The following is a 19,202-nucleotide window of genomic DNA, read 5'->3' as shown; positions in this document are numbered from 1 at the left end:
AGTTACCCTCAGTTCAAGTCAGTATAACATGACCCTGTCTCTCTGCCAGGCTTTCTTTCTTTCTGTTTTTTAATCCTCACCTGAGGATATTTTTTCCATTGATTTGTAGAGAAAGTGGAAGCGAGAGGGAAAGACAGAGAGAGAAATATTGATGTGAGAGAAACACATCGATTGGTTGCCTCTTGCACATGCCCGACCATGTCCCGGGCTGGGGAGGAGCCTGCAACCGAGGTATGTGCTCTTGACCGGAATCAAACCCAGGACCCTTTTGTTCGCAGGCCGATGCTCTACTCATTGAGCCAAACCGGCTAGGGCCTCCGCCTGTCTTTCAAATCCACTTGGTTCTTTCACCACAGAGCCTATGGGTGGGGTAGAGGCCGCTTGGTTTCTGCTGTGACCAGCGGTTCTCAACCTGTGGGTTGCGACACCTTTGGGGGTCGAACGACCCTTTCACAGGGGTCGCCTAGGACCATCAGAAAACACATATATAATTACATATTGTTTTTGTGATGAATCACTATGCTTTAATAATGTTCAATTTGTAACCATGAAAATACATCCTGCATATCAGATATTTACATGACAATTCATAACAGTACCAAATTTACAGTTATGAAGTAGCAACGAAAATAATTTTATGGTTGGGGGTCATCACAGCATGAGGAACTGTATGAAAGGGTCGCGGCATTAGGAAGGTTGAGAACCACTGGCTGTGACCATTTTTAGTGTGTGACTTGATTCTTTCCTTCTGGCATTTTTACCCCCTGCAGTATTGGTGGCGCTCTGCCCATTGTGTTTGCCTATTTCTCTGAATTCTTGTCTCGGGAGAAGCGAGGGGAGCACCTCAGTTGGTTGGGGATCTTCTGGATGACCGGGGGCATCTATGCGTCTGCCATGGCTTGGAGCATCATTCCGCACTATGGTGAGCGCTGGCTTCAATAGCCAGGGGCCTCCCTGTTACTATGGCACCTGCACCCAAACGACATCTCCTGTCCTCAGCCTCGTTCCCCATGCTCGCACGCATTTCCTGGGTATGACCGAGATCTTCCTAAAGAACTTCCAACACTGGAGACACATTGGCTAATTTCCTTACGTGTTTCAGGAAGTAATTCAGTCTGTCCTGCCCCCCTCCCTCCCGCCCACATCCCCTTCCTCCTCCCTAGGTCTCTCCTTTCCTTTTCTTTTTTCCTTCTTTTTTATTTGAAAGAAATTTCATCTGTAATCTCCTTCAGCCATGGTCCCCTGAACAAGTGAGGCTCTGGTAATTCCATTTTACAGATGATGCAACAGAAGCCAAGAGAAGTTGGTGACTTAGCTAAGGTCACCTGGCATGACCTTGAATCCTGATGCTGCCTCACCATCCCCAGCCCCTAGGCAGGACTCTTGTAGACAAGAGCAGCTCTCTCTCTCTCTCTCTCTCTCTCTCTCTCTCTCTCTCTTAAAATATTTGTATTGATTTCAGAGAGGAAGGGAAAGGAAGAGAGTGATAGAAACATCAATGATGAGAGAGAATCATGGATCGGCTACCTCCTGCACGCCCCCTACTGGGGGATCGAGCCTGCAACCCAGGCATGTGCTCTCGACCGGAATCGAACCTGGGACCCTTCAGTCCACAGGGCAACGCTCTATCCACTGAGCCAAACCAGCCAGGGCTCAAGAGCAGATCTTTTTTTTTTTTTTTTTAAATTGGAATAATTTATTCTAACAAAAGTACAAAGTATGGAAAAATTAGTGTGTTTGAATGATTTCAGAGAGTAGAGAAAGGTTCACACTATCAGGTTGAGTGTTTAGCACCTTTGAACAGAGATATTCAGAGTGCGGACACGTGGCAGTCCAGGTTCCGACTGCCCAAGAACGATCCGTGATTGAGGGTGTGCTGATCACAGGACAGTGCGGTCGTTTGGGTTTTCTCTGCATGTTGAGAGTGCCACCGAAAACAAAGAGCGGGAAAGCTGTTCACTGAATTCATGGCTGGTGGTTAGAAGATCGGAGAGAAATGTTGAGACAGAGGAGAAAGAGCCTGGGGGGATGAGGTGGTCAGTCAGATGGACAGTCCGAAGGCGCTGACGATGCAGTACATGGTCTTATTCTCCCATCGCACGGTGCAGCTCCCGTCAGTAGAGCTGTCCCAGAAGCAAGAACTAGCCGTGTGTAGTCCTGCTCCGTTCTTCTGCATAATTATACAGGTCACAATGTATTTGAATGGTTTTCCCAGCTTGGTGAGTTGGCTTAAAGTTTGTTCTACGACATTTGTGGTCCACTGATTGACTTTGCTGTGCTGATAGGCGTTGCCACCGATGGCACTTTCTATAGCCTCTTTCACAATGTTGCTCACTTCGTCAACAACAAAAGTGGTCTCTTCCGCAGTCTGGTAGTCTTCCATCTTCCCCGGCGCGTCGCCTCCGCCGCCCTGAGGAGAGCGCACCCAAGAGCAGATCTTATGACAAGGTCTGGTGTCAGCCGGGACAATTTTATTATCTGGATAATTGTGAAAAGTCGATTCTCTGGGCAGAGACCTGGCAATGTTAACTTTCACTGTTGGTTTTGTGAAGAGTGAAGTAGGGAGAAGGCAGCAGTTTTGAATTTGATTAGGTCTTTTGAGTATCCTGGCTGACAAATACCACCAGCATCCTTCAAAATCATTTCCAGAAAAACACTGATGATGGTGTAGGATTTGCCATCACTTAGGACCTGCAGAGGGATGGGGATAGCAGACATCTTGCTCCTGAAGCTAACCAACACTTCTCTCATATTGTTGTTGTTGTTAATCCTCACCCAAGGATATTTTTTTCCATTGATTTTTAGAGAGAGTAGAAGGCAGGGAGAGAGACAGAGAGAGAAACATCAATGTGAGAGAGAAACATCCACTGGTTACCTCTCTCATGCGCCCCAACTGGGGTCAGGGATTGAGCCTGCAGTCAAGTTAAGTGCTCTTGAGGAAACTGAACCCGGGACCCTTCAGTCCAGCTCATGCTCTAACCACTGAACAACTGGCTAGGGCTTGGTGTCCTTGTTTTAAATGTGGTCCTGTGTGTGTTCTGAGCTAGGGGAGGCTCAGGCGTATCTTTTTTTTTTTTTTTTTTTTTAATATTCTCTCTTATCATTGATGTTTCTCTCTCCCTCTCCCTCTCTTCTCCTCTTGGCAGGCTGGGGCTTCAGCATGGGCACCCACTACCACTACCACAGCTGGAGGGTGTTTGTCATCGTCTGCGCTCTGCCCTGCACCGTGTCCTTGGTGGCCCTGAGGTTCATGCCCGAGAGCCCACGGTTTCTGCTGGAGGTGAGACAGCGCCCAGAGCTGGCTCTGCATTCTCGGCCCTTTAGACCCTCGTCCTCGCTGGCTGCCTGTGATGGTGGCTTGCCCTGGACTCATGGACTGCCTAGGCAGGGGGCTCAGGGGCTTACCAAGCGCTGGGCGAAGGGGCTGGAGGGGGTGCCTCCTGAGTTGCTTCCGCTCCTCACTCTCTCTGGGTCCCGGTAATGAGGCTCTGCAAAGCGGCGTGACGTTTCTCCCTGGGAGGTCTGTGGTGAAGCTTGTTGCTTCAGGACTCTTAGCCATGCCTCCTCACCCAAAGGCAGCTCCCGGGGTCCTGAGAGATGAGTCCCCGGAGCCTTCCACCTCGGGGTCTCCTGCGTGCAGCGGTCAGACGGGGTTGGGCTGGTAGAAGGACAGTAGGACTCACAGGCTGTTGCAGCCCCAAGTCTGAGTCTACTTGTGGGCCTCTTTCTTGACCTTTCTTCAGAGTGAAATTTCCCACTGACCAGGAGACAGATGCAGCAGGGAGTGGGTTTTTTAAAAATATATTTTTGTTGATTTCAGAGAGAGGAAGGGAGAGGGAGAGAGAGAGAGAAACATCAATGATGAGAGAGAATCATTGATCCGCTGTCTCCTGCACGCCCCCTTCTGGGGATGGAGCCCGCAATCTGGGCATGTGCTCTGCCCGGGAATCGAACTGTGACCCCCTGGTTCATAGGTCAATGCTCAACCACTGAGCAACACTGGCCGGGCAGCAGGGAGTGTTTTTAACTAGGGATATCTCAAAAGTTACCCTTGGCTGTGTATTAGCGACCTGGAGCTGCTGTAACAAAGGAGCACAAACTGGGTGGCTCAGAGGAAGGGACACTTGTTGTCTTAGCATCTGGAGGCTGAAAGTCTAAAGTCACGGTGTGGACGGGGCCACGCTCTCTCTGGAGCCCCAGGGGAATCCTTCCTCACCTCTTTTACTGGGTTCAACGCTCTATCACACCAGTCCCTGCCTTTGTCATCACCCGTGTCCTCCCTGTGTGTCTCTGTGTCTTCACACGGTGTCTTTTTATAAATACCTAGTCCTATGGATTAGGGGCCCACCTACTCCAGAATGCAATCCTTTTCCAAAAAGGTCACACTGTGAGGTCCTGGGGGTTAGGACTTGAGCCTATCTTTTGAGGGAGGGGCACAGTGCAACTCGTGCCATGCTGTGTCTTTGCTTTATCCTGTCAGGGACTAAATGACCCTCACTCAGGAGCCCATTCAATCTTACAGCTCCAGCAGCTGCAGTGCAAAATGATGTTAATACTGAGCATTCACACCTTGAAGGCACAACCTCATAATCCTCCCACCGTTGGCTGGGGACAGAAACGTGTCCTCATCTCTCATAAGCCCTTCGTAGTCACAAGTCCACAGCCTGTCGCCTCAAACGCAGGTGTCAGCATTAAACAGCAAAGGGCTCCTCACCTGTCTTTCCTTGGTTTACCAGATGGGCAAACATGACGAAGCTTGGATGATTCTCAAGAAAGTCCATGACACCAACATGAGAGCTAAGGGGACCCCGGAGAAGGTGTTTACGGTGAGTCGGGGGGGTCGCCTATGCCAGCAACAGGGACTGCTCCTCTTTTCTGGTTTGGTTTGCTGAAAAATAATGTTGCTATGTAAGCACAGCCCAGAAAATTTGTCTCTGATGAATAAGACCCTTGACATTCTTATCATAATAAGTTCTTTGCATTTTGATGGGTGTCCTTTTCAGTATCAGTAATAATGAAAGATAAAACTAGCTGTGTTCATGAGGGGAGAACATAACTGCATGTATTCACAAGTACGTGTTACTTAAGAGTTCTCATGAGTACTCTGTATGTTGTCTCATAGTGTTCATAAGCATGCTTTTAAAAAATATATATTTTATTGCTTTCAGAGAGGAAGGAAGAGGGAGAGAGAAAGAGAAAGATCAATGATGACAGAGAATCATTGATTGGCTGCCTCCTGCACAACCTCCATTGGAGATTGAGTCCGCAATCCTGGCGGTCAAGGGCACATGCTCTCTTCACTAAGCCAAACAAGCTAGGGGCCCTAAGCACGCTTTTTATTTTATCCTCATCTGAGGATATTTTTTTCCCATTGATTTTTTTTTTTTAAGAGAGACTGGAAGGGAGAGATACAGAGAGAGAAACATAGATGTGAGAGAGACACATCAATTGGTTGCCTCCCACATGTATCCCGACCGGGCTGGGGGTGGAGCCTGCAACCGAGGTACATGCCCTGGACCAGAATCTGAACCCAGAATCAGTCCATGGGCCAATGCTCTAATCACTGAGCAAAACTGGCTAGGGCTGTTCTGTCGGGCTTTTAAAATGTCCTACATAGCAAACCCCATTTCCCCATCACACACACACACATACACACACACACACACACACACACACACACACTATTGCCTACATGGGTTCTAGACTTCTGTGATGTTAATGACCATTGAGGATAAATTTGTGAATTTTAAGGTAGAGTCAACCGTACTGTGGGAAAAATCTGATATACATGGGAATTTAGTGAATTACTTACCCATTAACTTCAAGGCTTGACTGAGGGATACGACTGATTCATTTTAGTCTGCAGTGGGATAAATATCCCAAAGATATTTGTGCACATCTTTGGTTATAATGTGCACTATTAACCGGCACACCAAATGTGCACTACCTGGTATTAACCGTTATACCAAATCCGCATTACTATCCGGTACACCGAATGTGCATTATTAACCGGTACACCTGGTAAGCATCACTGAACTAGAGGGTCGCCACAGGCTCCTCTGGCCCTCAATACATTAATAAAGTCACCTCCATGAAACTACAAATGGAAAAGTCTGGTAGAAAGTAGGGGTAAGATTCTCTGGCTCATCTTTGCTTGGCAGGTGTCGCACATCAAGACTCCCAAGCAGATGGATGAGTTCTTTGAGATCCAAAACGCAACAGGAACTTGGTACCAGCGCTGCCTGGTCAGATTCAAGACCACTTTCAAGCAGGTATGGCCGGGGACGTGTGGTGGCTGAGAGGCGGGGCTCTGTGGAAATCTGGAGCCTCAGTGGAGAAAGCAGAAGTCTTGAGCATCCCCATCCACCCGAGGCAGTGTGAGTGGGAGGGAGCAGCCCTGCCCGGGGACCTTTGGGACCAAGCCCATGACCACCTCTCACTTGCTGTGAGTCCTCGAGCCACATACTCTCTCACACCTTAGCTTCTTTGCTTTGCTCGCCCTCCCCAAGGCAGAGATTTTGAATGTAGGTAAAATGTGTCGTCTGAGTAAACATCCTTTTCTCTAGCCTCTTCTCTTTAAATAATCGATCAGAAGAAAGGAGTGAGTGAAATAAATGCTCCCCTACCCCCACCTGCCCCCTGAGGTTTGCTAGTGATGTCTGAGACAGTCTTCATAAAGGGCCAGGCCATTTCTGCAGAAAAGTGGCTCCGACAGGCAAGCCAGCTGCTGAGCACCGAGGCAGCTGATGGCCAGTCTGCTGAGACTGGTGCCCTTGGTGCAGGGCCCTTTAATGTTTGGAAAGTAACAACCCATTCCCGCAGGCAGGGAGCGGAACTCAGCTCTCAAGCGTATTCAGTACTTGAAATCCCCACTCTGCCTTTTTTTTTTTTTTTTTTATTAATCCTCACCCGAGGATATTTTTCCATTGATTTTTAGAGAGAGTGGAAGAGAGAGGGGAAGACAGAGAGAGAAACATTGATGTGAGAGACACGTCGATTGGTTGCCTCTCAAATGCACCCTGACCGGGGCTAAGGATTGAGCCTGCCACCAAGGATTCTGGTGTCCTTGACCAGAATCGAACCCGAGAATCTTCAGTCTGCGGGCCAATGCTCTAACCACTGAGCAAAACTGGCCAGGGCCCACTCAGTGTGCTTTCGCTCACACGCATGGGATACTGTTGTGTTTCCAGGGAAGATGCTCTGGGACTGTTAGAGGTCGAGGCCCGACAGTAAGAAGAGAAAAGGCTTTCCTTGGAACAGGAGGGCCACTCGCGGGAGATAACGTCGCCCATTGTCTCCATGGCTTCCTAGGCAGTTCATGAGGAAGCCTTAGAAATGAGGTGTGCTGAGTCACGGTTCCTGCCTTTAACCCCCGTGGTCTGGTGTGGGTTTCAGGTCTGGGATAATGCTCAGTACTGCCTGCTGGGGCCTTACAGGATGAACACGCTGATTCTGGCTGTGGTCTGGTTCACTATGGCCTTCAGGTAAGTCCTTACTAAATTCGCTAATTTCTCTGAGCTTCACGGGCCTCATAACTGATGATTGTGATCAGTTCTAACTCGTGGAGTCTGAATAGGACTGGATGCTTTCAGCCGCAAATCACAGGCAAGGTACTCTAGTAGCATCTTTAATGAAATTTTTTACTCTTGTAACCGAAATTCCATAGGGCGGCAGGCCACAGGAGGAATTTCTGCCTCAGGAAAACCATGACCCCCCTGGTTTATAGGTTGATACTCAACCACTGAGCCACACTAGCAGGGCCTTTCTCATTTTCTTATTCAAAGGAATACACTGTTGTATCTGCTTCAGGTACTCCACAATATATCCTGGAGACCTCTCAGACCAGTAAATGGAGATTTTCCTCACTCCTTACAGCCCTCCACAGAAAAGTTCCTCCCTGTATCCAGCCAGGGGTTCATTGCTCAAGTCTTGGGGAGATTTCAGACTTCTCCTGTTGCAAACACTGCCACAATGACTCACTGTCTGGAGGCGACGTTCTATTGTGCAACTCTATCAGTGGAATAGATTCCTAGAAATGGGATTATGGAGTCAAAGAGGGGAATCCCATCAGTGATTTCTTTAGACATTGACCCATTGTCCTCCATAGGGTATTGTGCAGTTTTATCCTTTACTCAGCAATGTCTGAGACCACCTGTTTACCCACAGCCTCACCGACAGGGTGTTTGGCAATCTTTGAGGTTTTGACAATCTGGTAGGCGAGAATGGTAACACAGTATGTCTTTCATTTGCATTTTTCTTATCCTGCGTGGGATGGAGTATGTTTTTTATGTCTCATGACCATTTGTTTGAGTTGGTTATTTTGAATTTTCCAGGTATAAAACCGTATCGTCTACAAATAGTTGTTTTACCTTTTGCTTTTTTATATTTATGTTCTTTCTCTTGTCTAACTGGTAGGCTAAGACCTACGCTATAGTGTTCAATAGTAGTGGTGATAATGGGTGTCCCAGTCTTGTTTCTGACATTAGGGGGAATGTCTTTAGTGTTTCCCCATTAAGTGAAACTCTCCTTTTTGAGCTGAGATATGCATTTTCTTACATGTTATGGAGATAGGAAGGGAGGGGGAGAGACAGAGAGAAACATCGATGTGAGAGAGACACATCGATTGGTTACCTCCCACATGCGCCCCAACTGGGGCTGGGGATCGAGCCTGCAACCAGCCGAGATCTGTGCCCTTGATCAGAACCAAACCCAGGGCCCTTCAATCTTCGGGCCTACAATCTATCCACTGAGCCAAACCAGTGGGCTGGACTGTCCATTTCGTTTGTCCCAACCTATTGGTATTTTTATCAGGAACGAATGTTGTTTTTCATCAAATGCCTTTTCCGCATCTATGGAGATGGTATTGGATTTCCCCCCTTCGATCTATTACTATAATGTGTTATCTGATTAGAGCAAGCATGTCAAACTCGTGGCCCATGGGCCACATGCCTCATTGATTTGGCCCGTGTTAGCCTTTGAGTTTGACGTGCTGGGATGAGAGTTTCTACTGATGAACGATAATAATACATTTAAAAGGAGTGTTATCTACCTCAAATCAGGGATGCAGACTCTGCTCATGAGATAATACTATTTGCTCACATATTGTGTCTTCTCTGCTCCAGTTACTACGGCCTGACGGTTTGGTTCCCCGACATGATCCGGTACTTTCAAGAGGAAGAATACAAGTCCAAGATGAAGGTATTTTTCGGCGAGCACGTGTTCGGAGCCACCATCAACTTCACGATGGAAAATCAGATCCACCAGCACGGCAAGCTTGTGAATGACAAGTAAGTGCGAGACTCAGACAGCCCCTCGGTCAGCGGATGGTCCAGGGGACTGTTCTTGGGAGAGAGCCACTGGACAGATGGGAATTCATGGCCGGGGAATGAGCTCCAAGAATATTGTGGTCCCACAACTTCCCATGGCTGCCAGAGACCCTCTAAGTCCCCGGGAGGCCCTGCCTGTGTCCTGTTGGCTCCCAGTCATCCCTCATCACCTGTGGTATCTGATCCATCCAAGGATGGAGGCATTTGACTGATGAGCATCTATCAGACCATCTTTCCTGAGACCCCACACCTTGTTTTTTGTGTTTTTTTTTTAAAAATATATTTTATTGATTTTTTACAGAGAGGAAGGGAGAGAGATAGAGAGTTAGAAACATCGATGAGAGAGAAACATCGATCAGCTGCCTCCTGCACATCTCCCACTGGGGATGTGCCCGCAACCCAGGCACATGCCCCCGACCGGAATCGAACCTGGGACCCTTCAGTCCGCAGGCCGACGCTCTATCCACTGAGCCAAACCAGTTTCGGTCCCACACCTTGTTTTAAAATAAATATATTTTTATTGATTTCAGAGAGGAAGGGAGATGAGAGAGAGAGAGAGAGATAGAAACATCAATAATGAGAGCGAATTATTGATCAGCTGTCTCCTACACACACCCTACTGGGGACTGAGCCCGAAACCCAGGCCTGTGCCCTGACTAGGAATTGAACCATGACCTCCTGGTTCATAGATCGATGCTCAACCACTGAGCCACACCTGCCGGGCACCAAATGTATCTCTCTGAACGCCTGCGCAAGTGCATGTCGGCTTCATTCGTAGAGGTGGTTTTTCCTAGGACAGAGGGATTGTGCACTAAAAATATTGCAAAACTGCTTTTCAAACAGACTGCACAAATTACATTCTATTAACAATGTGAGTGAAACTGCCTATTTCCCCACATCTTTGTTGGGAAGATTTAAAAAAAATGAAGATTCTCACAAGTCTCTTGTTTGTTTTGGTTGTTGTTAATCCTCATCAGAGGAGATTTTTCCATTGAATTTTTTTTTAGAGAGAGTGGAAGGGAGGGGGAGAGACAGAGAGAGAAACATCGACATGAGAGAGACACATCGATTTGTTGTCTTCCACATGGGAGATCGAGCCTGCAACCAGGTACATTCCCTTGACTGGAATCGAACCCGCAACCCTTCAGTCCACGGGCTGACAGTCTATCCACTGAGCCCAAACTGACCAAGCCTTAAATCTCTTGTTTTTAAACCTACTAAGACCAGCGGAGGGACCTGCAGGTTTTGAAAGCTCCTCATAATGTAAGATGCTACCAGTATTTTCGTTTCGCATGGTTCACATTTCTATGAGTCCAATGTGGACGGTCCAGGGGCCTGCACTTGAGAACCATCAGGCTGATGGGGTAGCCCCGTAGGTCCCAGCTTCCACCCTCCTGAGCTTCCCTCACCTATAAACCAGCAGCTATGAAAGGGGGTAGCCCTAGCTGGTTTGGCTCAGTGGATAGATTGTTGGCCTGTGGACCAAAGGGTCCCGGGTTCAATTCTGGTCAAGGGCACCTTTTGGTTGCAGGCTCCTCCCCAGCCCAGGCCCTGGTTGGGGTGCGTGCAGGAGGCAACCAGTCAATGTGTTTCTCTCACATCGATGTTTCTCTCTGTCTTTCCCTCTTTCTTCCACTCTCTCTAAAAATTAGTGGAAAAATCCTTAGGTGAGGAGTAACAAAACACACACACACACACACACACACACACACACACACACACACAAAAGTGGGGGGAACTAGTTTGGGCTGAAAATCATCTTTCAGGATCTTTTGGTTTGTAGTTCTCCCTTTTTATGCCTTCCTATGGTTTTCATTTCACTCTCAAATCTCCTTTCCCCCTGGTGGATCTCTCAGGAACAAAACGTCTTTCCACAGGTTCACAAAGATGTATTTCAAGCATGTTCTCTTTGAAGACACGTTCTTTGATGAGTGCTATTTTGAAGATGTTACGTCCACGGATACCTATTTCAAAAACTGCACCATCGAATCCACCATCTTTTATAACACAGGTAAGAACCGGGGCAGAGCGGGGAGATTGTCATGGGGGTGGACTAGTCTTGTCTAAGAACCAAAGTGGTCATAAGCTTTGGGAGCAGTAAATACAGCACAGATACCCGTGCTGAGCCTGAGGGTGGAGAAACGGTTCCTGCCCCAGGGACGGCGCAGGTGAGTTGCACAGTCTTTACCAAAGCATTTCATGGATCTGCACCCGTCTTATCACATGTAAAATAACAATGAGTTCTCTGCATTCTTATTTGCGATTGAAATATGGCACACCTTTTCCCACGTCCGTCGATTGGTTGTTTCCCACATGGGGCTTCGGGTGGAACCCAGGTACGTGCCCTTGACTGGGAATCGAACCTGCGACCTTTCCCTGCTCAGGCCAATGCTCTAACCACTGAGCAACACCAGCAGGGCAATGTTTGCATATTCTTAACAGGGGGATTCCTGCCAACACTAAAAACCCTCTGTACTCTCCATTCATCTCCCCTGCTCTGGCCCCTGCACCCCGCCCTCCAAAAAAAAAAAAGAAACTACTGACCAAATTATCTTTATTTTGAAGAATGTTCAGGTTTCTCTATGGGCCCTGGGGTGGCCGCCTCACTGGGTCAAATTCTTTTGTTGTTGGCTTTTATAAGCAGGTAGCCTCAGAGGACTGCTCTGTGCTTGAGAGATGATGTATTTACACAAGCCTCTCAATGAATGCTTGTTTCCTTTTCCCTCCCGATTGGAGTTGAGCAGGTCATCATTGCATGTGTAGAGGATTTCTGCTTCCTCCACACCTTGGCGAGCGCCACCTTGACTTTGAAACTGTGTGATGGCCAGAGGCTGGTGCAGGCTGCCCATGGAGGAGGCCCTACTTCATCCCTGCCCCCCTGCCCCCCGGCTCCCCCACCCCACGTTACACGAGCCCAAGGTTTCCTTCTCTTCCCAGACCTCTATGAGCATAAGTTCATCGACTGTCGCTTTATCAACTCGACCTTTCTGGACCAGAAGGAGGGCTGTCACATGGACTTGGAACAAGATAACGACTTCCTGATTTACCTGGTCAGCTTCCTTGGCAGCCTGTCCGTCTTGCCGGGGAACATCATCTCCGCCCTGCTCATGGATAGGATCGGGAGGCTCAAGATGATCGGTGAGTTGTCAGGGCCAAGGCTGAGACGTAAGGTGTACGGTGGCATTTTTTTTTCCTTCATTTTCTTAAAGAAATCTTGCACAGGAAACCACACAGGTAAGATGGAATCTGCCGGTGTGGAGTCGGGGAGGCACGTAGGCAAAATCCCGGGGCCCCGTGGAGGTGGTCCGACACCTCTAGTCCCAGGACTGGGAATGGGAGGGGCTTAAATGCAGAATAAGCAGGGTTCCCTTCTGTAGCCCATTCACAGGTGTGTTCTCACTAGAATGTAAGTTCCAGGAGAAGGGATTTTTTATTTTTTATTTTTTTTAAATTTGGAAATTATGGGGGAAGCCAGTTGTGAGCTTGGTACAAGGGACCAAGTTCCACTGAGTCTCCGTTCCCATCTGTTTTTATTTACTAGAATACACAGTCGCCTTTTAGGAATGCAAATAGACATATCAATGGTAATGTTTAGTAAACAGTAAGATTATCAGGTTGGGGGAGTTTGCTTTAGGCCACTGAGTCAGCAGTAGGCAACAAAATGCAGATATTCAGCCCTGTGAATATCACAGAGCCCCATTCATCCGAGAAGGGCTTTTTGATAGTGATGTATCTTAAGCATCCAGAAGGCCTGACATATAACAGACTGTTCACTCACCGACCTCTGCCTGGTCCCCAGTTGTCCGGGGCTGTGGCGACACCAAGAGTGACAGTTTCCAAGTTCTTCCCTTAGGCTGACTGGCGACAGGACCCATGTCCAGGCTCCATTTCCATGGCTGAGTCTCGTCTCCATTTCCTGACTGAGCAATTCTGTGACAATTACTTATTTTATTAGCACTTCAATAGGGATGTTAAATATACCCACTCTGCATCCTCTGTAAGGTTGTCAGAAAAATATGTAAAATGCTCTTTTTTTCTCCTTTTAGAGAGGGTAGAAGGGAGGCAGGGGGAGGAGAGACAGAGAGAGAGAGAGAGAGAGAGAGAGAGAGAGAGAGAGAGAGAGAGAGAGAGAGAGAAATATCGATGTGAGAGAGACACATCATTGGGTTGCCTCCACTTGTGCCCCAACCAGGGCCAGGGATTGCACCTGCAACAGAGATACGTGCCCTTGACCTGAAATCGAACCTCAGTGGCCGATGCTCTCACCACTGAGCGAGCAAAATTGGCTTCCAAGAGGAAGGGAGAGGGAGAGAGGGAGAGGAACATCAGTGATGAGAGAGAATCATTGATTGAATGCTTCTTGCACACCCGCTACTGGAGAGTGAGCCTGCAACCCAGGCAGGTGCCCTGACCAGGAATCGAACCTGCGACCTCCTGGTTCATAGGTCGACCACTGAGCCACACCGGCTGGGCCAGATGGGCCTTTCACTGGAGGTAGCCCATTACTTGCAGTGTACCTGTGAGGGTGGGAGATGGGGCAACAGGTGTGGGTAACCATTTCGTCCGAGCCACAGGCTTCACGTTTCTTTGGGCCCCTGCCCTCCCTCCCTCCACAGGTGGCTCCATGCTGATCTCGGCGGGCTGCTGCTTCTTCCTGTTCTTCGGCAACAGCGAGTCGGCGATGATCGGCTGGCAGTGCCTGTTCTGCGGGGCCAGCATCGCGGCCTGGAACGCTCTGGACGTGGTCACCGTGGAGCTGTACCCCACCACCCAGAGGTCAGTCCCCCTCCCGCCCCCACAACCCCCGGGCTCCTCCTGGGATTGTGTGGACTTCAGCTAGAAGTCCACCTGCTCCGATCCTGCCCGGGTCCGCCTTGATCTTCCTGGAGCTGATGGACCGAACGTTGCTTAGGTTTTTGAGTTTCTCCTGTGTGGGGGCTGGCACAGGCCTGGAAGTGGGCAGACCAAGGCTTACGAGGGTGGGGCGAAGGGCAAGATGCAAAGGGTGCATGAAACCATGCCCAGGAGAGAAAGGAGGAGGGCAATACCATATGCACCATGCAATCAAAAAGAGGTGAGAACACGCCTTCCACTGGGAGATAAAGTGAGAAGGGGAGGAACTAGGTAAACACAGGCCTGGGGGAGGCAGAGGGAGATAAGGTGGGATGAGGGTGATGGTTTGGCGCATTTGCAGAGAATGTGGCGGGTTGTCCAGGGTGTACTTTTTAAAAAAATATATATTTTATTGATTTTTCATAGAGAGGAAGGGAGAGGGATAGAGAGTTAGAAACATTGATGAGAGAGAAACATCCATCAGCTGCCTCCTGCACACCTCCCACTGGGGATGTGCCCGCAACCCAGGTACATGCCCTTGACTGGAATCGAACCTGGGACCTTTCAGTCCGCAGTCCGACGCTCTATCCACTGAGCCAAACTGATTAGGGCTCCCAGGGTGTACTTTTATTTTACACAAGCCATGTGAGGAGAGACCTGCTTTAAAGGCCTTGGGACAAGGCAGCTCTTCCTCCTCACAGAGGAGGAAGTGGGAATTTTAAGAATAGCAGATAAAGGGGGGCCTGGGGTCAAAAAGGACTGTGAAGTGGTGGGGAAGGCAGGTAACTGAAATTCTGCAAAAAATCCTAAATTGGTGGTGGAGGTACTGGCATGTAGGTTGCCATGGGAACGCCTAAGTCTTACAAAAAATTAAGGGGAGGAGAAATGATCGTTATTTGCTTGGGATGTGAGCTCACATCTAGGAACCTCAAGAGAATTAACTGAAGAGACTATTAGGAATCAACACTAATAAAAGAGAAAAATGGTAATTGGCGTACAAGCTACCCTTTTCATTGGCTGATCAGGGCTATATGCAAATTAACTGCCAACTAAGATTGGCAGTTAACTGCCAACTATGATTGGCAGTTAACTGCCAACAAGATGGCGGTTAATTTGCATATGTAGGCACAATGCAGGGAGGCGAAAGGGAAAGCAGGAAGAAGCCCCCTGCCACTGACAGTGATCGGAAACCCAGGGGGGAGCTAAGAGCTGGGGGGCAGGGCAAAGGCGGCCCTGGGGCCGCCTTTGCCCTGCCCCCCAGCCATGATCGGAGAATCAGGTGCCTTTTCTGCCCTGGCCAGTGATAGCAGGAAGTAGGGGTGGAGCCAGCGATGGGAGCTGGGCACGGTCGAAGCTGGCAGTCCCGGGAGCTAGGGGTCCCTTGCCTGGGCCTAAAGCGGAGCCCACGATCGCGGGGCCGCTGCAGCTGTGGGTCCCCGCTGCCCGGGCTGGACGCCTAGGCCAGAGGTGTCAGGCCTGGGCAAGGGGCCGATCCTGTGATTGGAGGGTGATGGGGGTCAGCGCCTGAGGGCTCCCAGTATGTGAGAGGGGGCAGGCTGGGCTGAGGGACACTCCCCCCCCACACACCCAGTGCGCGAATTTCGTGCACCGGGCCCCTAGTGATAAAATAATGTGGTAAGATGGTCAGTAATAGAACTAAGTTAATAATGTATATAGACTTTAAAATATGTTAAACAATTAAAAATGAAATTGAAATCCGTTTCATAACAGCAGAAATCATAAAATATCTAGGAATCAATTTGATGAGAAAGGTGAAACCCTTACATGGAGAGAACCATAAAACTTTACTGAGAGATATAAAAGAAGACTTAAATGTGTATCAGGAAATATCTTATTGAATTCTAAGAAGATTTAATCTTACAAAAATGTCAAATTTTCTTTAGATTTTTTCTAACTTGAGTCCATTCAGCCTAGCCAGTATGGTTCAGTGGTTGAGCATCAACCTATGACCAGGAGGGCGTGGTTCCATTCCCCATCAGGACAGGTGCCCAGGTTGCAGGCTCAGTCCCCCGTAGGGGGCATGTATGAGGCAGCCAATCAGTGATTCTTATCATTGATGTATCTCTCCTTCTCCCTTCCTCTCTCTGAAATCCATAAAAACATATTAAAAAAAAAAGATTCCATTCAAAATTCTATGAGATCTCCTCCCCCCTCCCCCAGGAACTTGAGAAAATTAATCTAGACCTTATTTGGAAAATAAAATTGTCAAAATATCCAAGAATATTCTGAAAACAAAAGACTGGAATTGGGGATTAGGGATTGTAAGGGTAATACGGGTTCAGAAAAGAAAATATAAAGAAGAACTTAAAGTATAAATATATAGCCTCATTCTTAATTAACTTGTGGTCTGAAAAGGAAAAAAAAAAAAAGCAAGTTTGAAGGAAATACTCCAAAATGTTAATAGTAGTGATCGCTTTTCAGTGGCAGGGTTATATATCCCTGCATCTTCATGCTATTCTGTATTTCCAAATTTGACTAAAATGAGAATGTATTATCTTTATATTTAAGGGGAAAAAAAGTTCCCTCCCATACCTTTTTTTTTTTTTAAAATATATTTTATTGATTTTTTACAGAGAGGAAGGGAGAGAGATAGAGAGTTAGAAACATCAATCAGCTGCCTCCTGCACATCTCCTACTGGGGATGTGCCTGCAACCCAGGTACATGCCCTTGACCGGAATCGAACCCGGGACCTTTCAGTCCGCAAGCCGACGTTCTATCCACTGAGCCAAACCGGTCTCGGCGCCTCCCATACCTTGATTACACCTTCCCCCACAGTGAGGAAGAGAAAGAACGTCTAGTTCAGCGGTTCTCAAACTGTGGGTCACGTCCCCTTTGGGGTTCGAAGGACCCTTTCACAGGGGTCACCTAGGACCATCGGAAAACACATATATAATTACATATTGTTTTTGTGATGAATCACTATGCTTTAATTATGTTCAATTTGTAACAATGAAAATACATCCTGCATATCAGATATTTACATGATGATTCATCACAGTAGCAACATGACAGTGATGAAGCAGCAACGAAAATAATCTTATGGTTGGGGGTCACCACAACATGAGGAATGCATTAAAGGGTCGCGGCATTAGGAAGGTTGAGAACCCACTGGTCTAGTTGGTGTCTGTCAGCATGTACTTCCTCTTTCTCTTACAGGGCAACCGCCTTTGGCATCCTCAATGGATTATGCAAATTTGGAGCCATCCTGGGAAACACCATCTTTGCTTCTTTTGTTGGGATAACCAAAGTGGTCCCCATCCTTCTGGCTGCCACTTCTCTCGTTGGGGGCGGCCTGATTGCTCTTCGGCTGCCAGAGACCCGAGAGCAGGTGCTGATGTGAACCGGCCACGGGGAGAGGAAATGTTGGAAGAACCTTTCCCGGGGACCCTCAGGGCATCCACACTTCCTGTCTGTCACCGCCCAGAGGACTTTGGAAACACCGGAGGAGATGTTGACTTTGCGACCCCTAATCTAGGACCCATCTCAGCTTTAAGATGTTGGTAACTCAGGTGACCGATGTGGGGTGTCCTGAGCTGCCCTGGTAATCATGGAGCTGTGTGCTTGGTTCTCGGTTGCCCCAGCCCAAGGCAGGGGAGGAGGAGTAACACCCCCCAGGGGGGTGCGTGCTAAGCAAGGAGGTGCAAGGACATCTTTGCACTTGAAGGTGGATTTGAGCATGAGGACACTCAAGCTCCTTCATAAAGTTCTTCGGAGCCCAGTGACCTCACAACACGTTAACTGGGCAAGAAGTTAGCGTCATCGTATAAATATTGGGCTTGAAGTACAGGGTCCATATATTTTTTTGGCATTGAAAAGAATCACCTATCATATTTTCCATTTGAAAATTGGCACCACCACGGGGAAGATACGCTGATATAGAAAAACAAATATTTGAGCATTATCTATAGAAACCTACTCCCTACCCCAAATGTCCTGAGCTTTTCAGGACGATTAGGTGACACATTTAAGAAAGATATTTATCCCTTTTCGATCTAGTCAAAGAAACCTAATGGGATAGGTATTCTGTGAAATAACTTTGTACATACTCTACTTGGTTTTCCTTTGCAGACATGGTTTCTGCAAACATTTGCCAGCAATTATAGCCATATTTCGGGAGGACTCGGGGATTGAGGTCCCAGGAAACTGGGTCCGATGGAATGAAATGCAAGCACAATTTCTTATAGCCATTCAGCTTGCTGTGGGGAGATGCGCTCAGCAGACCCACATCGCACAGTTTGTGGAGTCTAGACACGTCCCTTCGTGTAGCCTCTCTCACACTGATCGCTTGTGAAACTCAGGCTCACTGTCTGCGGTCTGGGATTTGACGTTGCTGCTTCCCCAGAACAACATGGGACGTGCTCAGTGGCCCCTGGTGTCTGTGGGTGAGCATCAAACACGGTAGACAACACGCGGGATGGAGGGAGAAGGGAAGTGTCCCCACAGCTCTCCAAAGCGCTAATTCTCCCTGTTCCTTTCAGCAGCAAGACATGACCCAGATTTGGTCCCATGAGAAACCTATGCTTTGTGTTTTGGTCCAGGACTTTTTTTTTTCCATCTTCCATCCTCCCCGCCCCCACCCCCCCCCCCCCGCTTTGCTCCCCTCCTTCCAGCCCCTCCCCACCCCTCCAGGCCTTCACTGCCCTATTGCCCATGTCCATGGACTGTGCCTATAAGTATATACGTTCTTTGATTTATTCGGTCCAGGACTTTTAAAGCAGATGCCATTGCCATGGGAGAAGGGAGTGTCATGGATCTCAAATACGTTTTCCTTGAGGGCGCTCAGGGGACTCCTTCCTGAGACCCAGTTTGGACATGAATTGGGGGTAAGAGTGGGGTGAGGAATGGAGGACAAACAACATTGGCAGGGGTCAGCAGTGGGCTGAAGTGTGGACGAGAGAAAAGGCTGACGTTGTGTCCATGAGAACTGTCCTGCATGGAGGGGCAGTGAGCTCTGGACTCGCGCCACTGGCGGGGAGCGGCAGCCTGAAGAACGCATGCTTTGAGGCGATAAGCGAGACGCT

General features: G+C 48.4%; 2 protein-coding genes across 3 annotated transcripts in view; one reads left to right on the top strand and one right to left on the bottom strand.

Annotated features, from left to right (window-relative positions):
- Positions 1-18,732, top strand: part of SV2B (synaptic vesicle glycoprotein 2B) — a 53,466-nt gene extending 34,734 nt beyond the window's left edge. The window contains exons 4-13 of the mRNA XM_059677924.1: positions 771-922; positions 3,147-3,280; positions 4,737-4,826; positions 6,162-6,272; positions 7,396-7,484; positions 9,123-9,287; positions 11,204-11,337; positions 12,264-12,464; positions 13,943-14,102; positions 17,338-18,732. Coding sequence (XP_059533907.1) covers positions 771-922; positions 3,147-3,280; positions 4,737-4,826; positions 6,162-6,272; positions 7,396-7,484; positions 9,123-9,287; positions 11,204-11,337; positions 12,264-12,464; positions 13,943-14,102; positions 17,338-17,521 — 1,420 coding nt within the window. The 3' untranslated portion in view covers positions 17,522-18,732. The remainder of the gene's footprint in view (positions 1-770; positions 923-3,146; positions 3,281-4,736; positions 4,827-6,161; positions 6,273-7,395; positions 7,485-9,122; positions 9,288-11,203; positions 11,338-12,263; positions 12,465-13,942; positions 14,103-17,337) is intronic.
- Positions 1,673-2,419, bottom strand: LOC132222758 (dynein light chain Tctex-type 1). 2 transcript variants are annotated; one of them, XM_059677960.1, is made up of 2 exons: positions 2,124-2,419; positions 1,673-2,081 (listed from the first exon to the last, which is right to left on the bottom strand). In XM_059677960.1, the coding sequence occupies exons 1-2, from the start codon at positions 2,381-2,383 to the stop codon at positions 2,042-2,044; spliced, it is 300 nt and encodes a 99-aa protein (XP_059533943.1). In that variant the 5' UTR covers positions 2,384-2,419; the 3' UTR covers positions 1,673-2,041. The 2 variants fall into 2 exon arrangements, with proteins under 2 accessions (XP_059533943.1, XP_059533942.1); XM_059677959.1 differs by having other exon boundaries at positions 1,673-2,419.
- Positions 18,733-19,202: the final 470 nt, after the last annotated feature.

This window comes from Myotis daubentonii, chromosome 21, assembly GCF_963259705.1.
Source record: "Myotis daubentonii chromosome 21, mMyoDau2.1, whole genome shotgun sequence".
NCBI lineage: Eukaryota > Metazoa > Chordata > Mammalia > Chiroptera > Vespertilionidae > Myotis > Myotis daubentonii.
Note: the sequence above shows the minus strand (reverse complement) of the source record. Positions and strands in the feature narration are given on the sequence as shown.